This window comes from Falco cherrug, chromosome 10 (assembly GCF_023634085.1).
Source record: "Falco cherrug isolate bFalChe1 chromosome 10, bFalChe1.pri, whole genome shotgun sequence".
Classification (NCBI taxonomy): Eukaryota; Metazoa; Chordata; class Aves; order Falconiformes; family Falconidae; genus Falco; species Falco cherrug.
In genome coordinates this window covers 27,879,236-27,900,367 of record NC_073706.1, presented here as the reverse complement: position 1 = coordinate 27,900,367, position 21,132 = coordinate 27,879,236, and the positions used below count along the sequence as shown (strand labels likewise).

General features: G+C 42.1%; 1 protein-coding gene and 1 long non-coding RNA gene across 12 annotated transcripts in view; one reads left to right on the top strand and one right to left on the bottom strand.

The window, feature by feature from the left end:
- Window positions 1-19,137, top strand: part of TEAD1 (TEA domain transcription factor 1) — a 161,680-nt gene extending 142,543 nt beyond the window's left edge. For all 11 annotated transcript variants that reach the window (XM_055721976.1, XM_055721975.1, XM_055721974.1 and 8 more), the window contains 4 exons: window positions 302-475; window positions 10,512-10,652; window positions 12,122-12,274; window positions 13,285-19,137. In XM_055721976.1, coding sequence (XP_055577951.1) covers window positions 302-475; window positions 10,512-10,652; window positions 12,122-12,274; window positions 13,285-13,398 — 582 coding nt within the window. In that variant the 3' untranslated portion in view covers window positions 13,399-19,137. The remainder of the gene's footprint in view (window positions 1-301; window positions 476-10,511; window positions 10,653-12,121; window positions 12,275-13,284) is intronic.
- LOC114016801 (uncharacterized) overlaps window positions 8,799-21,132 on the bottom strand; it is a 151,882-nt gene continuing 139,548 nt past the window's right edge. Inside the window, exon 4 of the long non-coding RNA XR_003561474.2 lies at window positions 8,799-10,126. This is a non-coding gene — a long non-coding RNA (uncharacterized LOC114016801). The remainder of the gene's footprint in view (window positions 10,127-21,132) is intronic.

The window sequence follows — 21,132 nt, the reverse complement described above, 5'->3', positions numbered from 1 at the left end:
TATCACTGCTGCCGCTGGGTCTTCCAGTATAAATTACTCCCTTGAAGATGACCACGTTTTGTGGTTTGCAGTAGGGACACAGGTTTTTTTGATGTTGACCCTTGTTCACAGGGGGCTACGACATAATCACTGAAGTTGTTCATGGAAATCATGCTGCAGAAAATCATAGTCCCAGGAGTAATGTGCAAGTCATTTAATCCATCAAAGCGCGCTACCCTCTGCAGGAGCACACGCAGACCCATGCCGCGATAAAGCTCTGTTTGTTTTGTACAGCACTGATTTTCCTGTTTCTTTCTTGCAGTACAATAAACACCTCTTCGTACACATTGGACACGCTAACCATTCTTACAGTGACCCGTTGCTTGAATCGGTGGACATTCGTCAGATTTATGACAAATTTCCTGAAAAGAAGGGCGGTCTAAAGGAACTGTTTGGGAAGGGGCCCCAAAATGCTTTCTTCCTCGTAAAATTCTGGGTGAGTAAGACATGATGTGGAGAACCTCTCTTGCAATAAGGCTTGTGTTTAGTATTTAGCACCCTTCGGGGCGCTTGTGGAAATGTCTTCTGTTGTCATGTGAAAGTGCAAAGCTGTATATCCTTCAGGTAGGACGCTGGCCCAGAGCCACTCTTGTTGACAGCCCCACCAGAAGTCTGTGTTGCAGACGAGATGCAAAGGCAGATGCGTGCCTCAACTGTGCTTGACACAGCTGCTGGGCAGGAGCGCACAGGTAACGGAGCCCTGGTTCGGACGTGGGGAACTGCCATCTAGTGGTCCGAGAAGCTGCAGGGGAAGCTGCAGGGATGGGGACCGCGCTTCAGCGTTTCCTATGTTAACTCTTGCCGAATGCAAAAGTCAGAGTAGCAGTCCTGCCATCGGTCCACACGCAGATAGGGCCAAGCAGGGTTTGAACTGAGTGTGCAGCAGGACGACTGTGAGCCTGGGAGGGTGCCAGGGGTTTTCCTAAACGTTTTTTGGTTGCTAGAGCACATGTGCTTTCCCCTTGCCTTTCTGTTAGTCAGCCATGGGACTCTGCTCCAGAAGTTGTATCTGTTTATACCAGTGGTGAGCAAGAGTGAAAAAAGAATTTGAATGGAAGGCTGAGATGTTGTGTATTGATCTAGTTATGATAAATTTCAGTGGTAGATCAGATTTTTCTTACTGTATTCACAAAATTTCATGTTAGCGATGCTAAAGGTTTGTCCAAAAGGATTGTCAAATCTCCAGGTTGGAGCTTATTGCTTATACTAAAGCTTTTTCTACTCTTCAACTTTTTGGGGTATTTTTTTGTGGTATACTCCTTTCCATAGCAACAGTTACCACCTAAACATTTGAATTTGTCTTTTAAAACCTCAGTGAAAGGGGCATATTTAGGTTTTAATTACAGGGTGGACAGGTTTAGGCTGAAACCAGAAAAGGTTGATCCGGAATCACTGCTTATGATGAGATTTCCTGGTGTTTAGTGCTTTCTGTGTGACCTGAAACACACTCCACCTTGTACATGCCCCAGACTTCGTACCTTGCCAAGGGTTTCTGTGGCACCAGATTTGGAACCAGAAACTAGGAATGAGGGAGACTGTCTTTTCTCAAATCTGGGTGTAGAAGGGATAAACCACTGAGCAGAACCTGTTCTGAACTTCAAAAGAAATCCATTGAGGAACTCACGGGGCTTAAAAACTGGGCATGGGAGCTGTAGACCAAGCATTTGAGGGCTGGCTGAGTGACGAGGCTGGGAACAGGAGGCAGCAGAGAACTGAAAGCTGAAACACAGCAGGGACAAGGAGCCTGGAAAAGGCAGGTGAGAATGTCGGGTCAAAAAGAGGGAGGCAGTGGGAAGAGCGAGCATTTGAGATAAGGAGCCTGCAGGGAAACATAGGGATGAAGGCATATGGCAGAAACAGGTATGTGAAAGGTTGGGAACAGGCCAAGGAGAAGGGCAGAAGAAATCTGGCTGCAGAGGAATAGAGCTTGGAGGTTAAGGGTCTGTGACCACTAAATACATTTCCTTGCAAAACCTGGGCTTAAACTAAGGACCATCAGCTCACCAGGCCACTTTGCATAACAAACACTTGCGAAACCCACTGGCAAAAATGCCGGTCACCTCACTTGCCTGTTCTCAGTTCCCAGAGAGCATGACAAGCCTCAGACTTTATATTAGGCGTGGCAGCAGCAGAGGTTTTGTGATAGAGTCATTGATGTATTGTATTTTCTGCTTTTTCTCAATGTGGAAACTGATTTTCAGGCATGCTGAATGCTCAGAGATATATCTAAAGCCATTAGAGATCTTCTTTGAATCATTGAGATCTGTGTTGTACTCATGGCATCGAAAATTCAGGTGCCAGCCTTCTCTGCTTGATCTCCTACAGGCAGTGCACACCTTTAACGCTCTTGCCTCAGTTCCCCATCTGTAATTTGGGGGTGATAACGTCCCTTCAGGTCAGATGGTCACTGAGAAGTCAAACTCACAGCTGCTTATAAAGACTCAAGATAATGCCGTGAGGAAAACCTTTATAAAATTAATAATTCTGTGTTCAGCACAGGTTTTGAGTAATGTGCAGGAAATAGGGACTGGGCCACACTGAATAATGAAGACAAGGAAATATTGTATAGATGCTGAGAGGGCGAGCATGCACTCGTGTAGCTAGAGGCTGTATCATGATGCAGTTCAGCAGTCAGGATGTGCAGGCAACTTCAATCCAACATCTCCTAACCTCACTGTGCCTTCCAACATAATGGTCTTTTAATACAATTTTGTGTTGTATTAACGTAAGAGATTAAAAACCGTACAGTGCTAACATCCTTCTGAGTTATACATTAAAATGTGGTGAGAATGCCTTTCTGAGCCGTGACCTTAAAACAGGCCAGTGGATTTTCTCTCTGATTGAGGCAGAGGGAAGGTGTCAGGGGCAGTGTTTGGGTGCAGCGAGAGTCACGATGGAATAAACTTTCTAGGAATAAACTTCACACCGGTGCTCCCCATCTAGAAACATGTCGAGGAAAACCAGAAGATCTCTGTGTAATTAGTCATGAGAATTAGATCCTAAACAGTCAGCTCACTGTCCTTCATTTCTTTCACCCCAGTAGGGCATTTCTTCAGAAAAAAGGACGCTGTTCCCATTTTTATGGGGAGTGCTGAGAAACTGTTCTGAACAGTCATATATTACCAGTGTAACGCTGGCAAAGGTTGCTGACAACGTTTTTTGACCCTATTAGTAACTTCAGGTTTATTAATATGAAAATAGATTTTTATGTTCTCATCCTTTTCTTGTGAATTAAGATTCACTTCTGAATCAGCATCCACTCTCTCCTTATCATGCGCTAGCTCTTCCTACTCTGAAAGTTTAACTTCTCCCAGGTTCTGTTCATGTTGTGTGGTTACTGCTGACTCACAGTGCTCTCTCTCGCTCTTTATTTAACCATTTCCCCTTTCCCATCCTTCCTGTTCTCTTCTCCCTTCATTATCATTAAACCATCGATAGTTTGCTCGGCGCTGTAAGCTGGTGGATCCTAGCATCGGTGTCCAGGCACAATCTGCATTTGGTGGAATTTGATTGTAACATGAGTAAAAGAGGAACATGAATTTGTGTAGTGAAAGTAGGTACAGGTGAGAAAGCACTGTCAGGAGAGTCAACAAAAGAAAATGAGAGACTATGAATGAAAGAAGTCAAGGGGAACCAGAGAAGGAAAGCAGGCGGGTGTCATGGCATGTCGAAGCTTGAAAGCGAAGGTAAGGATTTGATGCCAGAAGGGATGGTGAGCCTGTAAACGGATTTAAAGAGAAGTCAGCAGGTTGCTGGAGGAAGCACAAAGGGTATTTTGTTCAGACATTAAATCTAGTGTGGAAAGGAAAGACGGGAAGCAGGAAGATCAGAGAGGAGCACTCGCGTTGAGGATGACTAAGGCAGAAAGCGGCTTAGCTCTGGTAACCGGAAAGAGTACTCCTCTTCTCTTTCCCATTTAGTTCTGCTTCAGGCTTCTCAGCAGCATGGTTTTCCCTGTGCTCAAGGTAATAAGGCTGGAATACAAAGAAGTGGGAGGGAAAGGTCTGGGATCTTGCAAGAAGACATTTGGCAGTTGTGGCGTAGACTTTGCAAAGCATGACAGGTACAGAGTACAAAGCAACGCGTTGTTTTGCTCTGCAGAGGTTTATTGGTTCATATAGATTGTATCTCCTGCGAGAGACAACCTGATGCTGGGAACAGATGAGTTCTGGCCTCAGTCCTGGTGACACATCTGGATGTCACACGTTTGGGCCTCTTCCTACCTAACAGCGCAGGAGGTGTAAAAGGAAAAGGCCTCTCCTTTTCCACCACCTCAACCACCCAGCCTTCCCGCCCTGCAAAGCAGTTTCCTGATCCTTGTCTTGCACCTTGAACACGGTCACTTTTCTTCTGTTTATCCCAGGTAGTCACTGGGAACCAGAGAGTTCAGGGGAGTCACCCCAGGGACAGGCTTGTACAGTAATACATGGAAGGAACTTTACTTGCTACGTTGTGTGCTCAGTGCAACGAGCAAGTGAGGAACAACGTACTAGTGATGTGTGACAGTGATAGGAAACCAGAGATTACAGGGACATAAAATGAAAACAAAAATAAATTTTCTTAAATAATTGTAAAAATCATTTCCTAGAACAGTGATGCGGAGTTCAGACAAGGCTGCAGAATATCAGCAGATGAACCCTTTCCCTGGATGCAGGTTGAGTGCACAATCCTGCCTGCGTTACCTCAGTCACTAGCAGGATAACCCCCATCTATGTAAAACAATGAGGTATGACCCACGCCATCTAATCTTATTCTGAGCGACGTCAGCATACCTGTCGGTTAGTTTGTACTTCAGCTGGTTTTGTGACTTGAGAAAGGACCTCAGTAACCTACAGTCTTGTGCAGTGGGTGCGTGCCTGCGTCGGGATCCTTTGTGCTGGGGTGAGCACACCTTGGGTAACGTGGCCACGGGTCTTGTGTCTCTGACACTGCCAATGCAGATACAGGAACAGATACAGGGAGCAAATACATCTGAAAGGAGGAGGGCTGTTTTCTAATTAGTGACACAGGAAAAAAAAACAGCTGATATAACTCAACATTGGGCTGTTGGGCTTTCTACTGGTCTGATCCATTGGCTTAATTTTTAATGTCTGCAGTAGCTTGAACTACCCTTCAAACTGAGGAAAGCTTAGTCACAGCCCAGTGTAACTCTGAAATAAAGACCCAAACTCATCTGAAGATGCATGGACGATATTAATTGATGTTTAAAATGAATGCCTCTATTTGCAGGAATCTGCAATGCAAACTAGGAGTTTTAGAAAGTAATGCATATTATAATTAGGGCAAGCTTTTAAAGATGCTTTGAAGTCCTAAACATTTTTGAAATTCAAATGTGGGATGGAAATAAAGGAATCTACACAATAAAGGGGCATTAAATTATGTCCCCCAAAATTTCACTGTTTTATAGATGTAAATATATGCCATAATTAGTGGTAAGTAACATGAGGAGGATAGTTAAGTTTATTCCTATTCTTATTCAAAACAGCTGTGGCATGAAAAATAATGCTCCTTCTCTTTGTGATACACTGGAACAAACAATTTACCCATGTAATCAGTGTTCAGAAATGGCTTGCGCCTGTGGTCTCCTCCCACCCCCTCCTGAATTTATCCCCAAGTGCCTCCAACCATCTTAAAAGGTCCAGAGATTCTTTGTGCCCTTCACTCACACACGCACAATTGTGGCTACTGCCTTTTTTTTTTTTTTTCCTTTCTATTTTTACGTGTCATTTATATTGCATAATCTGGAATCTTGGATTTCCCTCCACACACACACACGCACACTTGCCAGCTCTGACTGGCAAATCATCTGCAGCTCACAAACGGGATCTGTAGTGTGAATGGGTCTATGGCCAGCATGCAAATGCATGCAAAACAAATTAGATATGGAAGAAAGCAGACATCCATTTTCTTTTCCCCATCACAACCCTCTTGGCACTGGGAGCTCACGTGGTGCCCATGGAGGACCCCTTCGCAAACTGATGCGAGGGCATTAGCGCTGGAGGCAGGCTAATGAGTGGAAGGGGCCGAGCAGCTGGGCAGCCGGAGCAGCTTGGCCTGTCCATCACAAGCCCAACCATGTGGCAGACCTGGGCGCAATTCCTGAGCTGCACTGTAACGCGCGGCAAAACGTGCCAGCAACCCAGATGCTCCTGTTGGAAAAAATTGCTTCACAATTTGGAATCTCTGCTCTTTGATCGCTCTTTGGAGAGGAGGAGGGGAGGCACGATGCGGTCATATGAGTAACACACCTCCCTGCAGTCAGCAGTTGTTAAAACCTATATGTCGTTAATAAGTGACCTTATGTGCTTAATGTTAACTACTGAATGCCAGTGTAAATTGTTCCGGCCCTCCCCAAATCCCACTGTTTCCAGTAGGTGCTGTTTTCCTTCTACTCAGCAGGAAGAATTTAGACTCTTCTCAGCAATTTTTGCTGGAGTTGCTTTTTTGTTAGCCAAAGCTGTTATTATTACACAAGCGCTTTACCCTCTGCCCCCTGCCTTTAACACAGAGCCTGAGAGCTCTGCTGAAGTGAATGTGGAGATATTTTTATTTGGTTTTTTACTCTTCATTTTGGTTGCAGCCAGCTCTGTTTTGGTGCTTGCTCTGGCACACCGGCAGAGGCTTCTCCATGCAGCATGTTGAACGCTTGGTGCTTTTAATATGTAATTTTTCAGTGCTACCCATTAACAAGCTATGCTTTATTAATGAATTAATCAGGCTGTTACACAACCACTGTAGACAGGGTGCCAGAAAGCTGAGTGCCTCTCCCGCCCTCAAATGCATTCAGCTAATATAAATCTCAGCTTTTAGAAATAAAGCCAAATTAGAGTTTTACTCTTGAAAGTAATATATATATATATATATTCCACTTGTGGTTTTAAGTTGTTGAGGTTCTTTTTCCTAAATTGCATTGATCTTGTATTTTCAAATTCAGTGAGTAAATGGACGCCTGTTCATCACATGTGAGCATACCATAATATTTGAAATGCCATAGTATTTGAAATCATGCCAATATGTTTGAAATCATCATTCAGAAGGTTATTTGTCTGCACATGCTACAATTGCGCTCACCATCCCTAATTCCTGGAGCCACGGGTCAGAGCGTAGTCACATGGGAAGCTGTACAGGAGGGAAAGCTGGTTTACAGCCCAGGAGGGCTTGCAGGCTCCGTCTGAAGCGCAAGAGAAGAGCCAGAGACAGAGAACCGAGGAAATAATGAGACAAAGCTGGCTGCAGTGCGAGAGGCTGTGAGCACAGCGCTCCAGAAGCCTGACTATTGTCATGCTTTTCACAGGGATCATTGAAAAGGGAAATTATAAGGAAGAGGTTAATGAAGGTTAATAAGATACATTCCTATATTTCAATTTTGTTATTACTATATTTATCTAGTCCTGCCTCTTCTGTAATGTAGGCAGTGAACCTTACTAAGTGATGTCTGCCTCCGGACAATAAGCCTACTTGACTGGGAGCATCCCTGTTGGTTAGCTAGCTAGCGTGGTTAAAAAAGACCCCGAGTAATGGTGATTCTACCACATCTGAAAGTTATGCCGGCGTTTCATTGCCATCAGGATTACCGGCCTCTGCCTTGTAGCATTTAATCTTGCCATTTAGCTTTTGTGTAGCTTTAGCTTTCTGTCTTTTAATGTCCGTTTCTGCAAGATTTAATCTATCAGAAGACTCTTCCCCATGTAGCAACTTGTAGGCTATGACAAAGTCGTGGAAAAACTTCCCTTGGAAAAAGTAAGTAGATGGAGTTTCATTAGTCATTCACTACAAAGGATGTTTTCCAGACCTGAAATCATTCTTGTAACTCTTTTCTGAACGCTTTCCAATTTTCCAACATCCTTTCTAAACTGTAGACACAAAAACTGGAATCAATACTGTAGTAAGGAGCCTGCTAAAACTGAGTGCTGGGGTAACACATCACCTGAGTCCTGCTCAGAGCTACAGCTAACAGCTCTCACAGCCGCAGCAGTGCCCATCGCTAGCACAGCCTTTTGGGGTTTTCTTGGTAGTCTCAAAACCTTTCTTTTTTGGGGGGGGACCACCTGAATTTTAATTGTGGCCTGCTTTGGTCAGTTCAAGAAATATAATTTTGCTTTCGGGTGTATGTGATTAGGCAAACCTCTTACTATGTAAGCTTTAACAAAATAATTAGCAAGTATATTAGCAATATAATAATCTGACATTTGAGTGATAATTTCAGTTGTTCCTCATTCAGACGTCAGGGCCCCAGCCCGTATTTTGTGTGTACACAGGACTCCTGGTGTTTTCAGCAAGAGCTGGAAGAGCTGTGGGAGTGATCAACAGGGCGCCAGATGGCCACATGTGTTACTTTTCCAGGTTAAATGTCAGCATGTAAATACAACAATTTGATAGGTTTTTTTCAGCAGGCTTCAAAATCAGAAGGCAGCAAATAAAAAGTTGGGGGTTTTAACTCTATAAACAGTTGTTTAGAGTTGCAGCTTGAAATGTAAGGTCTATGCGATTGACTCTTGAAAACATGAAAGTGTGAGGAGAGTTTTAGTTATGATTTCTAAAATACTTTGCTCGTAACTGAAAGGAAAAAAAGAAAATGTTTTGACAGTCAAACTGTAGTTGTAGTAGCAGCAGGAACAAGCACTTTTTAAGAGGTTACTACTACTATTATTGTTACTGTTATTTACAGCAATGGAATTGTTTTATCAGAAGTCCGTATTCTTGAGAAATTCCGGTGAAGCAGCTGTAGCACGGCTGATGGCTGCTACAGTTTGCCATGTTTCGCCATTTGTCATGTTTTGATTGCAAGCCAGCTGCGGTGGCAAATTGCTTATTTACTATTAGCTTGGAACAATTTCTTTTAGCTCACTGTGAACACACTGCTTTAGATGTACATTAAACATTAACTGCTGACTTCATGCAAAACACGTGCAAGAAACAAGGTGTAATAGCGATAGGATTTCTTTCTGTTATGCAAAATACGTGACTATAGGGCTGTTTGTGTTACTGTGTGTAAACCTCAGGAGACTTCTCCGCTGATTAATTTACCAAAGCCAACCCGAAGTAATCTTAGACCTGTGTCTTCTCCATACCACAGACTAGCTCAGTATGTGCTATTATCAGCATATTGCCTCAGAATGTTGTACCGCAAATAAGGACTGTAGACACCAAGTAGAATTAATGAGTTGTTGCCTAGTTAAAAATTAAATAGCAGTTACAAATGGCCTGAACTATAGCGAAGGCAGGATTATAAACGTTCCACGCTAACTAGTAAATAAACGTACCTGTAAACTGGCTTTTTTTAAAAGTCTCAAGGTAGGCACAAAGGTATCTGTCAAAATTTTTGTGTTACATTTCTGTATCAGCACTAAAAGCAAGCAGAGCTAGACTTGCAAGTGCAACAGCTGCAAAAGTGCATTTCCCAGCTAAAATGCTTGTCTCGGAGCAAGTTAAAAATTCAGGCAATTCTTAGACGTTACACTGCAGTAGCTGATCAGCTATTTCCACATAAAAAGAAAACCCTGCCCACTTTCTTCTTGGGCACCGAAGATGTCAGCAGAGCTAATGCCTGAATCAACAAATCCAGCTGTGGCTATCCCTAGACTCTGCCCATATCCATATTGGTGCTCTTTTAAGTTGAGGGCTTTTGAAAATGGATTCATGATGACAAAGAGCACAGTGGCAGAACAGCTTCGGTGCCGCGGCAGCCCTGGGGAGGCCGCATTCAGCATGTGACCTGTGCTGTTGCTTTGTAGACAAATTAATCCTGCTGTGCGCAGGACTTGGCTTGGGATATAAATAATTAAAGGTAGCACCGTTCCTCACTTGATCCTGCAAGTCTCAGTCTCTGTTGCTAGATATCAAAGGCAGCTGGATCGTGGTTCAGGCTGCAGAGAAACACTGAAAGAAATCACATACCGCCAGTAGGATTTTATTGGTGCGGCAGGCAGGGCTCCGCGCGCAGCCCAGGGGAGGCCGCTGAGTTGCATCATACAGCTCCTGAAGTCAAGTATTTTGCTGAACCAGGACCATACGGCTTGTCAGAATCTTGTTGGTGATCGATTCCCGTGTTGCTCAGCTGTCACCCTGTCCCGTGAGGATTTCATTGCTGTAAGAAATGAAAAGGAGAAAGTGAACTATGGTCCCTCGGGAGCAGGATTTGAGGCCACAGGGCAGGTTCCCTCCAGAGGAGCCGGCTCTGGAGCAAGGCTTCTCGCAGGTGCTCACTCCCCTTGCTCCAGGGACATCGTCAGCTATCTGCCAGACAAGAACGTCACCTGTAGCCCAGGGAAATACTGGGTTGTCTTCTGTTTTGTAAAGTTTGAAGGAATTGCCACTTCCCTAAGGTTTTTACTGCAACAATTAGGCAGGTACTTTCCTGACAGGCTTTTTCCACTGTCGCTGAAAAGAACGGTGAGCTAATTATAGCTTGTGCTACTGACATTGTCAAATGAAAAATAAAATCTTCAGCATCTATTACTTTTTCCCAACAGGCTGACTTAAACTGCAACATTCAAGATGATACAGGAGCATTTTATGGAGTCACTAGTCAGTACGAGAGCTCAGAAAACATGACAATCACCTGTTCCACCAAAGTCTGCTCATTTGGAAAGCAAGTAGTAGAAAAAGTAGAGGTGGGTGTTGTGATAGGATGTGTGGGATGATGCTCTGGTTCTCTTTCATGTTACTTAGGCTTTTCTCTCCCTCTCGTCTTTACTTTGCTCTTGTCTGGCTTTTCCGTCCTTCCTCTAAGCCTTCCTGAAAGAGTATTTTCCCTCCCAGCAGTGTTTGGGTCCATTTTAAATCACGGTGTGCATGGTGACACTACAGTTCCCTGCTCTTTGCAGACCCCCCGCTACCCCACCTGTGGCACCCTTTGGTGGGGAGCCTACAGCTGACGCTGGTGCCGCCTCCTCCATCACCTGGCAGAAAAGAGCTGAAGCAAAAAATGCTTTGGCTCCCATTTCCAACCACCTGGCCAGCCATGTAGCCTGTTTGGAACCACACTACAGTGCCAAGCTACTCTCTGTCATCCAGATTTTTAAACATTTTATAGCAATGGATGGTGTGCTACGCTTCATCTATCCCCATGCTTATTTTATCTTTACGCAAAGGCCAGCATGCTTTCTCCAGTCACCAGCAGCTTTTGGATACAAAGTTGTGTATTGTTTTAACACACAAGGGCTGTGACTTATTTTTCACCTTTTCTTTTCAAAGCACAGGGTTGTATGGCATGCTCAGGTAGCTGGTTGGCCTTTTGTACAATGGTATGGCAGCTATTTAACTTGTCTTCGGTGTCCTAAGCCCTACGCCCACATCTTTTACCTGCAGTACAGTTTCTGTATGGGAATTTTAGCCTAGAGCTGCAGGCTGAGCCCTTTATGGATGTCCTGCTCACTGTTTGTGTTCTTCTTATACTAAATATGTTTTCTGTGCATAGTGACCATAAAATTTTTTTCCATAATTTCCATTTTTTCAAGCTGAGAGAAAGCTAAAAAAAAAAACCCCACAAGCTGCTGAGAAGCTCATCTGAGCAATTGGTAGCTGGGCAGCAGGAGTCCAAAGTCACAGCCTTACCCTCCTTCAGCCCCTCTGAGACCCTGCAATCTAAATCAGGCCGGGTTTCTTCCAGCTGCAGTCTTGCATCTTTCTGTAATTCATAAATTGCCTGTTAAATCATGCAATAATGTAGCTATGTTTACGTGTGTATTTATGCATAAACATACAAGCTTATTTTTGCTGTTTCCTTTGCAGACAGTTGCCCTGAAATGATGTACAATCATCTTACCACAAAGCTTTCAGCTTAAGTCACTTTTACTTGACTTGGACTTACCTTTATGTAATCCTCATTTGTTCAGTTTTTTTAATTCATAAGTTAGTGAACAAGTAATGATACTATAACTTAATAATTAAGGATCCTTGAATATTTAGCAAGGCACTGCATAGCTCAGGCAGGGAGTTAGCAAGTAGGCCTGCCTGTGTGTCTGAGAGCCACTTTCTCTTTTTTCTGTCTACACAAAGAAAGAAAAAAAACCCCAGATTTATTATTCACTTTTTTGCTATTTTTGAATTGTAAATGCTCTTTTTTTTTTTTTTTTATTAGACTGAATATGCAAGGTTTGAGAACGGCCGATTCGTGTACAGAATAAATCGCTCTCCAATGTGTGAATATATGATCAACTTCATACACAAGCTGAAGCATTTACCAGAGAAATACATGATGAACAGCGTGTTGGAAAATTTTACAATTTTATTGGTATGGACTCACTTTTTATTTTTGCATTTCTAAAATACTCTCAGGCTTTGTATGGCTTGCTTAACTTGCAATATTTAGAAGCAGTTTCAGAGTCCTTTAGTCACGTTGCTTACTAAATAAATCACCTCACTGACTTCAGAGTAATACTCTTGGAATTGTGCACTACAGGCGCTAAGGATGAAAAGGCTAAGCTGGCTGAGAACATGAACAAACGTCTTTGTTACTCTCCAGCAATTCAGCTTACTTCTCTCTTTTTTTCATACAAGTCTCTATTTGGTGTTTGTCGAGAGCCTGAGGCAGTAACTTTGAACCATCCCATTCATCTAATGTGTTCTTACTGAGATGTCAGTTACAATACTGCAGATGTCAGTGGTGTTAATTAGTTCTTGGGCCAGGAAAGCATGCTGTAATGGTGACGCCCCACAGGTGATATAAAGCATGAAGAATGGTGCACATGGTGGCCTTTAAGCCAGTTTCATCCAGTTGCCCAACTTGTTTTCACTGGGGCTTTGCGGTGACACCTCAGCCAAGCCTGTGGAGCCGTGCGCTGCTGCCGCCGTAGGATTCGGGCAGGCCCAAGGGGTGGTGGCGTGGGGAAGAGGCAGGGCCACCAGCACAGAGCCACGCGCTCCCTGCTCAGCTGCCGCTCGGCCAGCCAGCACAAGGTGACAGGGGCGCGCCGGTTTCTCTCTGCGGCAGCGGGCTCAGGCTGGGGAAGGCTGAGCCCGGACCACGCGATGGAGGCTCCTGGCCGAGCAGCCGCGGTGGGCGGCGGGCTGCATCCTGGTGCCCTCCGCGGGGAGCCTGCGCCCGCAGCTCAGCCCCAGAGCGCAGCGTGTGAGCGTGGTGGTCGCGGAGAGCATTTACATTGCCAACGAGAGGGCACGCAGACACGCATCCCAAATGGCCACTTCTAAAGGTTGTCCAAATTAAGCCAGTTATTTCTTGCTTTGGCCCTGGTGTTTCCACGTTTGTAATATATTGTTTAACTCTTCCTTCCCCTGAAACAGGTTGTAACAAACAGGGATACGCAAGAAACCCTGCTCTGCATGGCTTGTGTATTTGAAGTGTCGAACAGCGAACATGGAGCACAGCATCATATCTACAGGCTTGTAAAGGACTGAGCAGTTATTTATATATACACTTCATTTCACTTCTTTATCAAAACACAGACTGTAAACCTCAACACTAAGTGGCAGTGCCTCTGGCCCAACTTTCACCCACATTTTTCTAAATCCTGTTTTAGTGAAGTCATTTTTAATGTGTTCATATATAATTGTAGCTGTGAAATTCTGGTACAGTTGTAAAAATTATTTCTAAAACTAAGTGTTCTTCAAATTTGTAAACCACAGTTCTTTGGGAAGACTGTATTTAAGAACCTAACGCCTCTGTCTGTGGAGGCCTATTTTTAATTCTGATAGAAAAATGTATGACAGAGCATTTGCCATGGGGAAAAACTGACAGCATTTATAAGAATTTATTTTGGGTTTTTTTCCAACATGAAATACTTGTTTTACAATGCAAGTGAAATTGAAATGAATCTTTAGCTATAACTGTAAATGAGTACACAAAGTTAATAATCTTTATAGAATTATCTTTGTAACTAATTAGGGTGGAAGATATGGACGAATGTAATTCACTAAATTATTTTTTAAAATGAAACGTTTTTCTGTTTGAAACCAAATGAAAAATATAGCCTTAAGAAATGCCTGATAGAAACAGACAGGTCCTAAAATTAGGCAAATTTTGTATTTTTTTCTCAACGCTAAAACTAATCTTCTAATCCATTAAACTTTCAAACAGGTATTGCAGAGAAAGAAAACATCATCCCTTATCCCTAACATATCTAGTGTATTTTAAAAGAGTATAAAGTTGTATTGTACTAATATGAAAATTTGATTATTTAATGAAAAAGATGGCTCATTTTGCAATAAGTAGGTAAATACTGAAGATTTAGACTTGCATTATATGTAGTCTTGTGTGTGCAGTTATATTTTATATGGACAACTATGTTTTCTAGTAAGTTGAGCGAAAAACTTGCAACTCTGAAATTAACAGATGAATGGAAACAACTGACATTGCGACAGCATCGAGTAATTCGTAAACTGAAAGCAAAACACTAATGTGGTTGAAAGAAGAACACGTACACACCTGAAAGGATCAGCAGCTTTAATATCTATGAGACGCTAGAAAATCAGAACCACCATCAGGCAAAGAAGATTGGAAAGTGGAGATATTTTTTTTCTCCTTTTCCTCTTTATCATGGTGCTCTTACACCTCTCCCAGTTGTCTCTCCAGTTCTGACTGGCAAAGACCTTACACGAAACAGACACGTACGTACCACGTGGGGTCTGATGTCGTTTTGCATCTGGATGTGGTAGTATATTCATCCTTCTAATATATTCAGGGACGACTCCAGGAAGTGAAGTACAGCTGGAGACATTTTAATGCCGTAAGGATTCGAACCATGGATGTGGGTGTGAGCGACTGAGGTACGCACATGTGAGAGAAATAGTCTCATTCCTCCTGGCTACACCAGAGAGTGTCGCTCAGTTTCTTTCCTTCTGCTGCACCCCAGCACTGCCCCTCAGTTGCCCGAGCAGCAGTTGTTTCAGCAATTGCTGGGCCAGCAGCGGGTTCTCATGCAAAACGCTTGTCTGAAAGGCTGAGGGCTGCCCGGCCAAGCACAAGCCACCTTAAGGATCAGCCACGAGGTATGAGCAGAGAGCGTTCTTGGGAAGGTCTTTGGCAGTCCTGAGTCAAAGTTAACAGTTAGCAGGTCCCTCCTCCCGGCCCTTGACCCGGAAGCGCCCATGCACAATTTAAGTCTAGAATTTACTCCCAGGCACAGCGCTCTAGTCTTCAAAAAAGCCAGTCTTATTTTTTTATATTCTGTATCTGCGTAACACTTTGTTAGAATTGCCCATTGCGGAGTTATCTAGAACAGAATTCGCCTAGGTGAGGTAGCGGGTCGCTGTACACCTGCGTCAGACCGCGGTCACACTTAGCACTGGTGAGGACCCGGGTTAGGGGACAATACCAACATCACCCAGGTGAAGGGTGGCTGCTTAAACTCCTTAGTTTGCCTCTGATCTAACCCTAGTAGGCGGATAATTGCTGTGATGTCTAGCTGTTACCGGCTCGTGGATGTTAGGGCTGATGATCTTTTGGTTTATATTCCGTTGAACTGAACTGAGAAATATGTCCATGGTAAGGTCTCTTTTAACACTCATTTTTAACACTAACAATCACATCAGGAAAAGCACTGCATTGTAACAGCCTAATGGTAGCCCTTTGTTCTAAGCACTTGGTGTTACAAGTCAAAAACTACTTTTTTTGTTCTAAAGTTGTCTTTTATTTAGGGTTTGAATTGTGGTTTTGGTGATTATTTTTTTTTTTTTTTTTAAATAACAAGCAAACTCTTTGAGGCATATAAAGTATGTAAGTCAATTTGCAAGACCAGGTACAGTTTTTTTTAATAGAATCTGGCACACTACATATGCCATAACTATAGGGTATAAAAAGTCACAATGTTTATTGGTGTTCACATATGTAATATTAGGGAAACTACTTCCATCGTCTTTTCTTTACACTTCTGTAAATGAATCCATACCCTGTATATGTTAATTCTTAAAAGCCTTAATCCTTCAACTGTTCGGTGTGGGGTGTGTAGTCCAACAGGCTGCCTGTAAACTGTGAGCTCTTTTGTAAGCTGGAAGTACTTATCTTGTTACTGTTACTTTTTTGTAGGAACCTTTTAATTGAGAGCTGCCAAAGCATTACAATATGCAGTGCCTTAGCATTACATTAGAAGTACCTTTAGCCTCTTAACATAAATTTTATATATTGTTTTATTAATTGGTTCCATTTTTAAAAATACCTGTATTTTCTCCCACAGAACCCGTTTTTGACTGCTTGATCTAAACCAACCTTCCGTACAAGTCAGTCCCACGAGTGCGCAGTTAAATGCCTATACCAAAAGGAAAGGTTACAGATTCTTAGCTCTCCGTGAAAAGTGAATTGTATTACTAAATGCTGCCTTTTTAAATTTCATGACCAAATAATTAATTGTGACTCTTCTGCACTCTAGCATGAAAGTGCCTTTGGTTTGAAATTCCAGCTTAGAAAAGTGCTGCCATAATAATGACAATTTGTAGAGAGACCAAAAATATTTAGTTATCACCGTAATGCCTTTGGTTTATTGGAATAAGTTGAATCTACAGGCCTCCATTCACAAAAGAGCACCATTTATAGCAAAGTAATTTTGCTAATGATCAACCTGCTGAAGAATAATCTACTGTTTTGCCATTTCTGACAGCATTGCAAACCAGCAACTGATTAGTCTGTGATACAAAAATGAAAATTATTCACATTTATATTCTCTTCATCCAGTTGTGCATCTGCATAATGAGAGAACCATATACTGCAGAATTTCAGACAGTGGACAAATGTGACTTTATTGTTCTCCTCAATAATATTTTGGTATCTGCGAAGATTTTTTATTTAGACAGAAGATTTTGTTTACAAAGCTGTGCGTGCTGAAAGTCAGATGCCTAAAACATGGGGAACAGAGAATAGCTAGGGTAAATGCAATTGTGTGTTATTAAGCATTGAAATGTTGAGTGTGAGGGTTGTGGATGAAGGTGCTGTTAGAGAAACTCTGGCCAGCACGATTCAAAACACAGGGTTGTTTTGTTTTGGTTTTCTCCCAGATGATTTCTTGGAAAAAATAAAAAAAGCTCCTCTTGATAATGCATCTGTATTTGATACCTTCTGTGAACGGGGGCCATACTGTACACGATAACTAAAATTGATGGGAAGAGGAGCAAGATTTTAAGAAAACAATGTTAGAACAAATATCAGCAAAACCAAAAGCTGTCAGAGGGATTATATAGTTGTGAATACAATTTTAACTTGATTTTTAAAGTATTTGATGAAAACTAAGATGAACTTTTTATATATAGAAATATTGTGACACTGTGTGGTAAATATTGTGATAATTCAAGTTCCCCGTCTCTAAAATATTATTTTTGTTATTCCTTCGAGGTCTAAATCTCACTTACCTCTCTAAGACAAGTAATCCTGTTGAACTCAATGAGACTGAGGTAGGGCAAAGACACTTTCGCCCCACAGGTAGAGCATATATTTTCAGTTATTACCAAACGTTTCAGCTGTACTAGTCAACATTTGTGATCAACTACACTTCTGTCTCATTAAAATAAGCATAATGGTACCATCCGGGGCTGTTAAAAATTACTGCTAACAAATGTAGTTGTACTTACTTGAATTCCAAAATGATTTTATTTAGGTACTGCACCACTATTTTGAAGGAATTGCAGATAACACGCCTGTTTCTCACTTTCCCTTTCTGCCGCAGCTACAGCTTGTTAAGTTTGGCAGTAGCTTCTTCCGTTAAAACCTCCACGGTATAGGCTATTTGAAATAATGAAGGGTGTACATTAATGTTGAATGTAAGTAACTGGCCAGTTCAAGGCAGATAACAACATCTGATGTACTAATCCATAGCTATTTATTTTTCCACTGCAAGTCCTAGGGCACACTTGCTTTCCCAAGCAGTTGCCCTTACACTCTTCCTGGATTACTCAATCAGTCATACTGAGAAACCTTTCGACTACCCTTTACTCGACCCGTACGGATACACGTGCCCGCTCACACAGCGGATGTGTATAACAGGGTCTGGGTTTGTACTTTTCTCAGGATGATCTCTTTTTTCCCCCTCTTATCTTTCATAACGAGATCTTTAGCCCCCTAAAAAACACTGAGGCTGGATAAGTCAAAGTACAAGAAATACTTTGGACATCTTCACCTTTTAACTTTTCAGGTCATTCTTGCTGAGATCATGTAATTAGTTTTAGTGTGTAAATTAAATCTTAAATGCACTCAGTTGACTAAAAGGAGATGGATCCCTGTTACCTCCTTACAGAATATGTGTTTTTGTTTTCGTTTTGTTTTGTTTTATGGGCCTCTGATTCAGGCTCATGACTGCAGACAAAAAATACAATATGTGCCTGAAAAAAAAAAAAAAAAAAAAAGACAAAAGAATTTTATAACATTGAAAACCTGAATAGCCTTTAATTCTTCAGTACATTTTATGTAAAACAGGTTGGGTTTTTGTTTTGTTTTGGGGTTTTTTTGCCATGTGCATTTGTTCACATTTGTAAATGACTTAATGGAATTCTCACTTTATGTTTATTTGTGTAATGTGTATAAAATGGGTTTGTGACTTAAGCATATTCATATATGGTCAGTGGTTACTTTAATATTGTACTGCTGCTGGTAACTTTTGATGTAGAACTTGCCTTTTGATGATAAAGTACCTCTAGGTTAGACAGTGAGGGAAGGCTCTTTGAAAAAAAGTGAATGTTCTCCAATGTTTTCTTAACATATTTGCAGAAGCTTTCAAAAGGAGTTTCAGTCAAACCTCTTGGCAGTACAGTATTCTTGTATTTGTTATTGTCTGTGTGTAGGTACTGGTACCTTTTTTTGTTTAAAATGTTTTAAGTGTTGGCTTTAAAGTGAATTTATCTTTAGTATGATAGTAATATGAAAATTATAGGTTTTGTGTGCAGAGAATTTTTTTATAAAGTGCTTTGTAAAAAAAAAAAAAACGTATTCTAGCTTTCGCGGTACATATGTGTGATAACTTTAATATCCATGACAGTTAAGTGCAATTATTTCATCACTCTAAAAATGCTATTTTTGTGTCGGTTACTGCAGGTGTTTTCATGTCTTTGCAAAGTGACACATTTTGATGCCTTCTTGATAAAGTGGTAGAATTTTTGTAGCTTTCTAGAAACTTTGTATTCATACAGTATCGATTGAAAATAAAGAAAATGAAAGTGTTTTGTGCATTTATCTTAATCTCTTCCATCAATCTCTTTTTAATGTTGGGTGCAACTTTCAAAAGCATTTTCCAAAGTAGCACAAGGCCGGCCTTGCAGCAATACCCTGCACCTACCTGAAGGTGCAGTGGACATCTGGCGGGACGTAGAAAACCTCTAGGGCTGGCACTCAAGGCTGGCACACCTGGAAACCACGTTCAACAGCGAGTCCATATGCACTATCACCAAGAAAGATGCCTACCTCTAGTTTGTGCGTCTTCCTAAAGAAACAGTGGTGGATTTTTTTTGAAACATCATTTAAACCATACTGTTTTAATGGGAAAAGCCACCCATCCCCCTTTATTCCAGAAGCATGAATGACCTAATCAAAACTGTACTTAATAAATGGCATCATATACATCACTGACTTGGCAACTAGAACTGACTGAGGAACACGTTAGTTGTCTGAGGCTGAGGTGTTTCTTCCAGAAGGAAACTGAGCTCTGCGGGAACGGAGGTCCTAAGAAATGTAACATTTTTCAAGAGATTTCTTGTTTTTCTTAAACCACTTGCCCCTCAGCTAGCAGCTGTACCTAGTATGATGAGAGGACGAAACAGGATCAGCTTGCCTGCCGCATTCATTAAGCGAAACCACCTAGCCAGGGACGGGGAAAAGAAAGTAAAGAAAAAGAGAATAAGAGCGATATCCTGGATCAACTGAAATCAATGGAAACATGACCAGGACTTGGCAGAGGAAAAAAAAAAAGGTACATCTGGCTCATCTTCTGCTTCAAAAGGGGAGCAGTGGCTTTTGAATAAACCACATGGCCCTCTCACACCCCCCAATTCTCCTTTTGGGTGGCAGATGTTCCACTGCCATTTTTAAAATGCCAGCAGAGCACCCCCCATGTGGAAGATGAATGGGTTGAGAACAAGGCACAGATATGGTCTGTTTTGACCGTTTTCTTTTCTTTGTTCCCCATTAAGTATACAGCTCTGGCCCTTTGAAGTGGGTTAGCTGTTTCAGAAGCAACCTGCTTCTTAATTAAGGTTCTGCTTCTTGATTAATTCAGGTTAAAAACCATAAAATTTCCACCTTTGGGGAAAAACGTCACACCGCATTTCAGGTTGGGAGTCCCCATGTAACATCACACCATTAGTTTATTAACGAGCTGCCTTCAGCAGAAGCAACAGCCTCTCCCTGACTAAGCACACTGGTTTACACGAACACAGCAGCACGGGCAGGGAACAAAGAAGACAGACCAGTTACTCCGTGCCATTTTGTGTGAAGCGTGGAATGATGAGCTCTACGTGATCCATGGATTTTTCTGTGAACTTTTTCCCCCCAAAAAATACTGGTTTGAAGATACAGCCTATCTGACACAAATGCAGAAGACATGTAATGCTCGCAAACCTGAGAGTAAAAGGAGGGTTCGGAGCTGAGCAGTGTGTTAGCAGATGCCTATAGTTTGACACGCAGCTGTAGCTGTTCATCCCAACCCTGACCTTTTGCAGCCTTACTATTGTTATCTGGGGCCCTTTCTGCAGAAACAGCTGAACGATCTGTTACGCCAAACAGCAGTAGCTTAGCAATGTTCATGAACAGTTACCTACCTTGTAGAGAGGTGTGACACTGAAGTGGTTAAGGGCTGTAAATTGTTACATGATTGCTGCAGTTTTGTGAGAGCTAGAGCTGTGCTGGAGACACTAGAAACTTGGTAAAGGTAGAGGGGCTGTACTAGGAGTGGAGGGAAGAAGAAATTGTAGAAACCTGGAATGCAAGTGACTGAAAAAAATGAGCAGCAGGGTGTTGCTTTTCAAAGAAAATGAAGAGCTGATGACAGGAGAAAATAGGAAGAAAGGAGGAAAAGGATCATTTGAAGACCAACAACAACATCCACCAGTAGAAGGAGGGAGAAGTAAAATAAGAAAAAGGCTACAACAAAACAAACATTCAGCTTTCAAGTCAGTGAAAAAAATGGTTTGGTGTTGGGGTATTTTTCCTACTGCATTGTT